This window comes from Nesoenas mayeri, assembly GCF_963082525.1.
Source record: "Nesoenas mayeri genome assembly, chromosome: Z".
In the NCBI taxonomy this organism is placed as follows: Eukaryota; Metazoa; Chordata; class Aves; order Columbiformes; family Columbidae; genus Nesoenas; species Nesoenas mayeri.
The window spans coordinates 52,951,107-52,961,637 of record NC_137542.1 but is presented as its reverse complement, the minus strand read 5'-3'; the positions used below and the strand labels follow the sequence as shown (position 1 = coordinate 52,961,637).

The 10,531-nt window shown below is 43.0% G+C and overlaps 1 protein-coding gene across 3 annotated transcripts; it reads right to left on the bottom strand.

Moving 5' to 3' along the window:
* Positions 1 to 9,841, bottom strand: MOCS2 (molybdenum cofactor synthesis 2). 3 transcript variants are annotated; one of them, XR_013923506.1, is made up of 6 exons: positions 9,811 to 9,841; positions 9,333 to 9,454; positions 6,760 to 6,906; positions 6,499 to 6,664; positions 6,066 to 6,181; positions 5,536 to 5,654 (listed from the first exon to the last, which is right to left on the bottom strand). XR_013923506.1 is itself a non-coding variant. In XM_080361960.1 (5 exons), exons 2-5 carry the CDS (start codon positions 5,637 to 5,639, stop codon positions 1,684 to 1,686), a joined length of 468 nt encoding a protein of 155 aa, XP_080218086.1. In that variant the 5' UTR covers positions 5,640 to 5,654; positions 6,499 to 6,654; the 3' UTR covers positions 1 to 1,683. The 3 variants fall into 3 exon arrangements, 1 of the variants encoding a protein (XP_080218086.1); XM_080361960.1 differs by lacking the exons at positions 6,066 to 6,181; positions 6,760 to 6,906; positions 9,333 to 9,454; positions 9,811 to 9,841 and adding exons at positions 1 to 1,752; positions 2,974 to 3,097; positions 4,503 to 4,656 and having other exon boundaries at positions 5,519 to 5,654; positions 6,499 to 6,654; XR_013923507.1 differs by lacking the exon at positions 6,066 to 6,181 and having other exon boundaries at positions 5,543 to 5,654; positions 6,563 to 6,664.
* Between the last annotated feature and the right edge of the window lie 690 nt (positions 9,842 to 10,531).

Sequence of the window (10,531 nt, the reverse complement as noted above, 5' to 3'; positions counted from 1 at the left end):
ATTATGCACAATTCCTGCTAAAAATGACATTCAAATACCAGAAAGCTTCTCTCCAACCTCCAAAGCAAAGGACAATTCAAGCTTGAACTTAATCAACTCTGCCTAGATAATAAGGCCCACATGGCTTTGAGGCTGTGTATGTACACACAAAGGCAGGACTGTCCTGCAGAGGAAGGACTTGCTTGCTTCCATTGAGGAAAGTGCATCAGTAAGTTAATAAGCACAGTTCAACTATGCTTCTGCCTGAAGCTGTATGTTTCATTGGAGTTTACTTAATCCAAATACAGTAACCATCACTAAGTATTAAAACAGTGGGATGACTTTGGGGGAAAAAGATCACCACCTATTTTTCTCCTTTTATTTTGTACAGCTAGCAGCTGTTTGTAGATTTTTACTGTAGACACAATGAAATAGATTATACAGCTGAGGCTTAAGTGTTGTGTAATTATATATAAACTTTAGCAAATAATTTTATGTCATTTCCTTTCCTTTATATCTATCTTGTCTACATTGATGATGATGACTAGATAAAACTGCCCCTCAGCCTTAGTAAAAATGCCATACACAACAGGACTTTGAACTCAGCCTCTAAACACTATCACGGCACAGTACAATAATATAAATAAAAGTATCTTACTCAAATGAGCAGCCTATTGTTTCCAGTGGAATCACAGGTATATTATGTCAGTCTTCTCTTTTAACTAAGTTTTGAAACAGTAACAAGAGAAAAACTGCATCAAAATCACAAATGTGATTATAAGTGCATACAAAAGCTGCAAGAAGTTCAAGAGACTCACTTTAATTCGAAAAATTAATCCATTTTGATGAGTTTGAATCCTAATATGTCTAAAGTCAAACTACTAAAACTGATTTAACTTATAGTTGCCTATTTGTAATAATAGCTGTCTTTTTTTTTCTGCAGCACCATACAATTACATGGCCAAAAAAAGCTCCTTCAAAATTAAACGTCTAGACATCATTAAGTAGTTACAGGTTTGCATGTTATTGCTGATGCAAGTTTGCTGCTGGTACAGTATTAGATCTAACTTTGAATCAAGGTCTCTCCATATTTTTTTAATGCAATGGACCTGCAGTATCATCTGCACAGTAAAAATGTTTCTGTGAGACAGAGCTACTGGAACATAACCACTACTAAAAAGTTAATAACTCTGGGGTATAGTTTATATTTTCTTCTCTGTACCAAAATGTGTAATCTGCTTCAAGTAGCTTTCATGTTACAAGAATGTCAAAATAGCATAAAGCTTGCAAACCGATTCTACGGTAATATAAAATTAAACTACTCAGGACTTCTTTTAAGATTAAAAAAAGTTGTCCTGTTGTGACCCCTCATGCAGACAGTGAATACAGACTACCAAAGCAAAAGCATTAAAGCAGTATCGATCACAGAGAACTAATCACTTTGCAACCAGGAATTTTAGGCGAGATTCTTTTAAAAATGTGCTCTGTGTTAAAACGCACAAAGAGATTTCAAAAGAGAATCAAGAACACTTCAAACCCCTAATTATTACTCATTCATTTCATCCAGTCCTAATTAAATTTAGATTGAAATGTCTATTACAACTGCTTAAAACATATATAATAGATTCTCTGTAAAAACAACTCAAAGCTAAACCAGCATATGCTTATTAGGAACAGTAACACTTTATTTTTAAAAGACTACAGTTATTTTTCTGAACTTGCCCAAAAGCATTCCTTGTTTTCTTTCCAAGAATATTCGTCCTCATAAATCTCCTGCAAAAATAAACAAAGAATGGGAAATATTGCGGGAGTCTGCTTCATACAGCCACAAGCCAGGCCACTCAACTCAACAGCCATCCTGCCATTATTTACTGACCACAAAAGGACTACATACTGCTTGGCTGGCAAAGAGAAAAGAAGGCAGCATCCTTAGAACAAACTGACTTACAGGTGGGCAGATGCTTGACCCTGGACTGAGGCCTACTAAATTTAGAAGAGCCCATCTATATTGAAGTCAATTCAAGAAAGAGATCTAAAAGAAATTACGTCAAAGATGTGTAGGGTACACAGAACTCATGTCTGAAACTGCCCTTTTTACACATTGCCATGTTAACCTACTGTACCATAATTGTCAGGAGAGTATTTAAGTGTATACAAAATGTCAATGTTATAAAAATTAAAATTACAACAACAAACAAAATATTATTAAGTGTTAGATTTTCAGGACAGACTGGACTACCCAGCAGCAGTCCAGTCCTAAGCAGTGAATTCAGCAGGGCTCTGAGGCCCTGATTATTCTTTCTCAGACCACAGAACTCCAGCCTCCTGAAAGAGGTGTCAGAACAGTAGAGCAAAACAGAGAACATCACTGTTACCACAAGTCAAGTTCTGCCTAGGAGAAAAGGCAGAGGTAATGCTCATTACTTACATGAAAGACTGCGGTTATGTAGTGATGCTCTTTCTATATCTGAGCTGATCTCTCCACACATTCTTGTGTGCCCATACTAGCTTTGGGACTTCTGCTCACCCCTTCATTGCGTGCTGTTGCCTAATGTTTTGTGCTTTCTCAAGGCCACAGGGATGTGGAGGAAACAGAAAGACAAGAAATGCCACTTCTACTTGCAAACTGCAACGCTGTTCAAAGCAAAGCCAACTCAAAAGTTCTTCCACAAGCCTGTGAAAAACTAAGCTTTGCCACTCCTAAGTGGAGAGCTCAGGGCTCCTTCCCGTTGACCCCAAGATGGTGTTAAAAGTAAGAGGAGCTGGATGGTACAGGCAAGGCAGGGCCTTCCAGCAATCCAACCTGCTACAGATGGGCCTGGCTGCATTAGAGGAAACTCACTGGTGGCAGACATTGGCATCTCATCACAACCCATCAGGATTAGCTGCTGCCTGTACTACTTCAGCTCTTTTCCTTAAGAGCAGCAGCAGTCTTTAGTCCAGCTGTCTAAGACTATGGCACAAGCCTAAATTAACATTTCTCTCCAAACATACCTTTTTCCATATGGGGACAGATGCTTTTAAGGTGTTGATGCAGTACATTACAGCTTCAAGGGATTCTGCTCTGTGTGGAGAGGAGACTGCAATAATTACACTTGCTTCAGTTATTGGAACGACACTAAGGAGAGAAGATGAACAACAGCAGCTTTAGCTAATGCTTAACATCAAGAGCACCCAGAACTTGTGGCCATGTCACGTCAGTATTCTGGCCACACGCTCTCCTGATTCATTCATACTGAGGAAGTGTCAAGCCATGTCCAAAAGATTATACACTTTTTAAAAGAAAGCAAGCCACAACCAAAATCAGTACCAGATGTGAGAATTCCATGCTTTAGAATAAATAAACCCACCAGACACAGGCTTTTTTCTTCCATTCTTCCTTCTTTTTTTTTTCTTTTTTTTTTTAAAATCAAGTCTGTGGAATTGAGAGTGGAAAACTGCTAACTTGCAAAAGGCACAGGAAATCAGTAACAAGTTAGGAACAGCCAGTTCTTATCTGAAAACATAAGAAAACATCTTGGTTTGCCCAAGAATTCATGAAAGAAAAAATTAATTGCCTCAAACTATGCAAATTTTGCAACAAAACTTAATTTTTAACAAATTCTGATTTCCTGCTTGGTGTGTTGCTTTCCAAACTCAACAGAAGTATCACAAAGATTTGTTTCGCTTCTCACAAGGGTAGTACCAAAAGCTGTCTCCCAACACTCCCTCTATAGTAAGACTTCTCTGGGCAGATAGTTGATAGGAAAAATCTAAGCTTAAATGCTTTGAGCTGCCCTCAAGAGAAACTCTCTGTTGACTACAAAGGAAATTTCAGGAAACTACCCCTCAGAGCTAATATTACCCTTTGCAATCACCTCCTAAGTTCCTTCCATTGAGAGAAAAGGAAACAAACATTTGCAGCAGACTCTGCAAATTCTGCAAGTTTCAAGTGAGAAATCTGATCAACAGTGAAGGCTCAAGATTATGTCAGACACTAGTATTCTATGTTCTGAACACAACAGATACTACTTCGCCAAGCCTCAAAGAGTAGGAGGCTCTCCAGCAAGCATTGCTGGCAATTACCATGCCTCTCCCCTCCCCATGGTCTAAGCTTTCAGGTTCCCTATGGCATAATTTTACTTCAGTCTGACAGCAAGAATATTCTGTGGCGCCTCAATGGAAAAGAGAAGGAAAAAAAAAAAAAAAAAAAGTGCTGCCAACTTCACATCCTTAAAAAGGCAAAACAAACCAACAGCCTCCCCTTCCCTGGAATGAAATCTCAACCCCCTGTCCCCACTTTCAAACCACCACACCAGCATCAACAATCCTGCAGACTAAATGTGGACTCCAGCAATACACACATTTTTGAATAGATGACTTCTGAAACTTCGCTCTGCAGCGGAAGTTTGATCCTGCAGCCAGCTTTGCTGCATTACAGTTTATAAAGATGCCTGCACGTCCTGCAACTATGTAAGCACAGCCATGCACAAAACAAGGATTAGTATTCCACTTGCAGAAGGATGGAATCTCGCCATACATACCCAAGTCTATGGTGCACTGCAATATGTTTGACTGATGGCCATTTCTGTCTAATATTTCTGCAGATTTTCTTTATTTCGGTCTCTGCCATTGAAATATATGCTTCGTATTCTAAGTGAATCACTTTCTTCCCTTCAAAATTATTTCTTGTAGTACCTAAACACAAATGATTTATCAAACAAAAGCAGTGAGGAAATAAATATTTATAATATATATATTACATTATATATTTATTATACAATTATATATTATATATAAATACTGCGTAAAACCCAGGATCTTCTGCTAGAGTCAAAATCGGCACTGTACAAATATAAACAACCTTCCATTGCCATGGCTGTTTAAAGGGATTCTTCAAACAAGAGACGTCTTTAATATAAAATAAAGAATTTAGTTCATGCATTACAGAAGTCTGCAGTTTGTAACGCCAGAGGCTGAGATCTTCTGTGGTAACTGCTAAGCTGTTATTACTCCACTTGCACATGCAATGTTTAAGTGCTCAGTATTTAGGGGCCCAGTAGCACTAAGGTTTAAGCACAAAGGGGTTTCAAGACCTGTACTATGAACATGAAGCAACAGGACAGAGCTATCAGCCTTGACCTTCACCAGCCCATGGGTGAAGTACTTTCAACAAAGATCTGAATTGCAGGAGCTTTCATACAGCTGTGGACCTGTGGTTTCCATAGCCACAACATCCCACTTCCCATCTTGAACAAGCTGTGTCCAAGAGGATGGGGGAATCGCTCCCAAGCAGTCCTGTACTCCAGAGCTGCTGTTCTGTTCAGCCCTAGAATAGCCACACCAGCAGGGAAGCTTCTTACCACTTCGTCCAGTGCAACTGTTCAAAAGCTGCCATGGTGTTGTTCTAAATTATTCAGAACATGTTTTCTAAACATCCTGGGTTCAGTCCAGGAATGTATTTATTTGAGAAGCACAAGTTTGGGGTGCGGACAATCTAGGTTCCATTTATTAGACTATTAACACACCCAGAGATCCAGCTCAGCAATATTAAACTCACCAATGAACAGTGACACTGCCCCACAGGATGGTGAAACGACCAGTTCTGACACTTCATCTACAGAGAGCTTTTCAGACTTTAGCTTGATAAAATCTTTTGGCACATCTTCACTTCCATCCATAGCTCACTAGAAAAGCTGAAACCAAACAGACTGTTGTTGTTTTTGGTGATAGTAAAATTGGCCAACTGCCTTTTATCCAGTTCTGATGCCCCGATTCATGCAGAAAACACACGCCATCTACTTCCTCAGACCAAGAAATCAGTCTCCATGGGAAATTCTCAGCAGACTTGCTGAGAAAATATGGAATACAAATATCAAGCAATGACCTGGTTTTTAATGCATACAGGCTCCTTCTTGGTGGGAAAGCCTGTTTCAGTTGGATGAAACTAAAACTACGCTGAGGCCCCAGTGTGACAGTACAATCAAACAGCATGGACCACTGTGCTAGTAAATCTGCAGTAAGATTGTCAGCCCCTCCTACCTATCTTATTCACAAATCAAACACAGTTTAAAACAGAGATTTCTGATAAAAAGATATTAGAGTACTAATCCTGAAGTTCAGTATGTTCTCCAGGACATTGAGGTCCTCATACTGTCAGTCTGTTTCAGTGACACAGGAGACACTTCTAATTTCTCTGCACAGAAACTGGTCATCAGTTCATCTAAGAACAAAGAGAAGTATTTTGAGTAGCAGCAATGGAACAAGCTGCAGTAAATACATGGACTGGCACTTGAAAGCAGGGAAAGAAACAAAGCTATTCTAAAGACACCTGTTCCTTTGACAGAAAAAAAAAAAATGTTGTTTGTTTTTTTTTTTACGCAGCAGTCAATTATTTTTCTGTATCATCTTTTCTGTTAAAAAGTGGCAGGAGGTTTTTCATTATTATCTTATTTAAGCAAGCTGGGTATCTGCTGGCAGCCAGAAACAACTATGAAAGAATAATGAGACCTAAACCACAACTTCAAAACAATGCCTGACCTCTTTGGGAATTTTCTTCCATTTACTGCATGTGTGTTAATCATTTATTGGTGCATCAGCTTACAGGTTCTGGTCAGCACAATGGTTGTCTCCAGCAGGAAAGGCAAGTTATGCTCTCAAAAGAGTACAGGGGTCAGGGGACAGAATTGCAATCACATCTCAGGACCTAAACAAAAAAAATATTATAGGAACATTGCACAGAATCCATGATATTTTAGTGTAAGATGACACTCCATAGCAAAGTAAGCAAGTGATACCTACCTAACAGAACCTGGGCAGATTCAGCCTCCACTAATTGGTGGGATGATGGCAACCTCGTCTCCAGGCTGCAGGACCAGGAGCTGATCTCCAAGAAGCACGTATTCCTGCTGAACAGCAAAAACCACTTGATCCCGGATGACAGCAAGCCTGAAGGGGATTGGCAGGAGCACAAATAGATTTCTAAATAGAGTGTTTGCATTTAACCATGAAATTTCATTAAACAACAAACTGGTGCACAGTCTAGGGCAGCTGAGGTAAATACTGCTGAGACTTATGCAACTCTGCCTCCAATACACTTTCAAAAATACAACACGGACCTCCTAACTCTTGGATTTTCTTCTGGTATCTGAGAAGAAACCAACTCAGTATAATTTTCAGAAGTCAGGAATTGGATTTGTAATAGGCCTATATCAAAACAAACCAATGTATACCAGACCCACTTCAGAAGCTTCAAACAAAGAGGTACATAACTCAAGAAGCTGGCAACCATCCAGTTTGGGATTAGAAGCAAATGTACCCCTGATACAGGCTGGCTGGACTGGAGCAATTTTCTTACATGGCAAGAAGCACCGTGGGATGCTGCTCATGAGATCTCTTGAAGATTCAGTGGTCAAAGAGTAGTTTTTGTCTCACCTCATACTTTATGAGGCTTCAGGTCTTTTGTACTTACAGGTCTGAAATTTGCTACTGATAAGGAGTGGCAACAGAACTAAGAGAGCAGATATGGTGCATTTTCTGGCAGATCTTCTATGTATTTTCTAATTTCGTATCTGTGAGATGCTGCTGTGAGGCCACAGCTCTGAATACCAGGAGAGAGTTACTTTCATGACTAAGGGCAATCACCCAGTGAGTATGAGGGCAACCCTAGTAAGACATCAGAAAAAGAATGCCAACCTTTTTCTTCAGAAGGTTCAGGAGTGATAACTGTTATTGTTTGAGACTACCCAATTTGTTACAGACAGCAGAGAGCTGTATTGCCTAGAAACAAGTAGGAATGCCAAAAGAGTACAAATAAAAATAATCTTATTTTCTACCAGCCAGATAGACAAAAGTAGGCAAGGCACAGGCTGAACAAAACACAGTGGCACTGACTTAGAGGGCAGACTGAAGGCAGGGACTGTATAAAGTAAAGCAAGCTGCTGAGGAACTGAGCAAAACTATGGAACAGAAGTGCTCATTAGAAGGATGGGCTCTAATTAATGTCACTTGCATGTTAATTCATTGTGGAAAATGGGTGGAACAGAAGAGCATTGTCAAGTACCCTCACGTTGCAGTTTGAATATTCATTAGCAATGTGAATAGAAGTTTGTGGTCAATGCCCTACAATTATTTTGAGTTCTTCCAGAAAAGCTAGGAGTAGAAGCATTTTCTAAGGCCACTGTGAAGTAACTGCACATGCAAATGTACCGCCCCAAGTCATCATTCATAAATGGACAAAACTGACAAACTATGGGGAACCAACCAAAGGTGGTGCTGCTGCTGCTTCTGACACCGCATTAATAAGCTGCAAAATAAAATACACTCATTCCCTACTGCCTCCTCCACCAAAACACATTCAGTCTCAATTCTCTATGAGGAAAGGGTCTCTGGTCTAACAATTGGTTAGAGCTTCTCATTTGGAACCAGGTACCATTGGTAAATAGTTAATTTTTTTTTCATAGCCTTTGAGACTAGATCTAATAAAGAATGGTGGTGCCTAAAGGAGGACTTTGGCACTTAAGTCCAAAATTCCAGTGCATTCAGCACTAAATCCTGATGACCTCAACCTCTGTGATAGATTTTTCTTTGCTACCCAGCCTAAAACAGTGTTGCACCTTAGTCTATCAGATTCAATAGGACTGAGCACCTTACCTCAGCCTTAACCTGAGGGTGGATTTCTGACAGTGTTCCCACAGGGCACCAGCACTGCAGAAGTCCTTACAGTGCACGCCCAGTGCTCTCTCAGGACCAGACTCACTATGAAATGCAACCAACAGCACTGTTTTTTTCCTTTTTTTCTCAACCCCACGGAGGTTGAAGGTGGCTGAGCCTCCTCCCTGCATAAGGGTTGAGTGTCTGGGAGCCTGTGGCACGGCTTCAGTTCCCTTCCTGACCTGCCTTCCAAAATGTGCCATAACCTCAGACCAACATCTGAGAGTACAGTTAAAAATAAGTGATTGAAAACAACACCTGCACATTATAATGAATTTCTTATTTATTGCCCTGGCTGTGCTTGGTCCCTCCTTCAGACACCTCACCTTCTCCAGAGGTTAATAATACAGCTCAGGTGTTTTCACGTGCACCAGAATCACTGCACCATGGCCCTCCTGGGCAACGGGCCTCAAGTCCTAAACTACCCCTCAAGCCCAACTTTTGGGTACATTTATTTGACCTAGTCTTTATATAAAGCTACAGCATTTGCAACCGGATAAAACAGAAAGCACTCGCTGCAGCTTCCAAGAACCTGTCACTGTTTTCACGGTATCAAAGGACTGATGCGTGTTTCAGCTCAACTCCAACCGCTGCATTTGTCTTTCCCACAAAAGCCGCAACCCCGTCAAGCCTTGCCCCGCAGCAGCGCGTTCCCCGCGTACCTGGGGTGCACCCTGACGATCTCGTCCCAGAGCTGCCGCGCCGTGATCCGCCGCGGCACCGACAGCGTCTCGCTGCGCAGCCCCGCCAGCTCCGCGCTCCGGGCGAAATACAGCACCGACACCTGCCGGGAACACACCGGTCAATGGGCCGGGGCCTACTGGGGAAAAACGCTGTTGCTTATTAACTTAGCTGAAAACACCAAAGCAAACAACAGACAGAGCAGGAGCAAAAGCTTTCCTTGGCCTTTTTTTAGTGCCGACAGCTCTGTCGCGGTGCTCCTGTCCCGGCTGCCAGGAGAGCAGGGAGAGGGCGGAGGGCGGTCAGTCAGCACGGGTCGGGGTTCGGCTCCCGCCCGTCCAGGCCTCGCCCGCCCGGCACCGCCGGGAGAGGGGGTGCAGGTGCCCCAGCGCCCTGCCTGGCTCCCGCCTTGCCTCTGGCCGGGCCCGCTCCCCAGGGGCGCCGGCAGGCTGCACCTACCTGGCAACGCATGGAGCCCCCCGTCCCCGGGCGGGCAGCCCTCGGCGGCGGGCTCGCAGTGGCGCCTGCGCACGGCGGAGAGGCGCCAGGCCCGGACTGCCCCCTGCGGCCTGCGCCGGGAGCGCAGCGCGGTCCCGGTCCGGCGCTCTTAGGCCGGGCCTGGCCTGCAGGGCGTGTGGGTGCGGCTCGTTCCGAGGCTGTTAGGCCGGGCTAGGCTGAGCCGAGCCGAACCGAGTGCTGCACCGCCGCTCACGGCGCCTTTCGCCCGCACGGGTGGATAACCGAGGTGGGAGACAGCCCTGAGAGGACGGTGATGGAGCAAGGGGTAAAAGGCCACGCCCTTGCCCCCTGAATGCAGCATGTAATTTTAGAGACAACTCCTTAAAAGCAGGATTTTCACACAGGTTCAGTCCCCAGAGGGCATGGGGATTACAAATGATTGCAAACATTACACGTGCACTGCCTTGCATGTGTTATACATCCACTACACATACACATAATAGGTGTATATATAATGTGTAAAAGCCAAAGATCCATCAAAAGGGTGATAACAGGATTTGTGGGGTAAGTACTGTTTCAGTGTCATGGAGATGGCTGTGGTGTCTGTCTCCCATGAACAACTGTACAACGTCAGCAATTGCCTGTGTGGGAGCATGGTGTGGTGGAAGAACCTCCCCCAGTTCGGTGCTGGGCAGGGCTGGAGTATGGGGTACGTGGTAGG

Bases quoted from the DNA above. Each gene is read 5' to 3' on its own strand.
- MOCS2 (XM_080361960.1), bottom strand. From the start codon at position 5,639: ATGGATGGAAGTGAAGATGTGCCAAAAGATTTTATCAAGCTAAAGTCT. The intron at 4,657-5,518 runs GTGAGTTTAATA...ATTTGTGTTTAG, and splicing joins GGCAGTGTCACTGTTCATTG to GTACTACAAGAAATAATTTT. The intron at 1,753-2,973 runs GTATGTTTGGAG...TTATTTTTGCAG, and splicing joins CTGTCCCCATATGGAAAAAG to GAGATTTATGAGGACGAATA.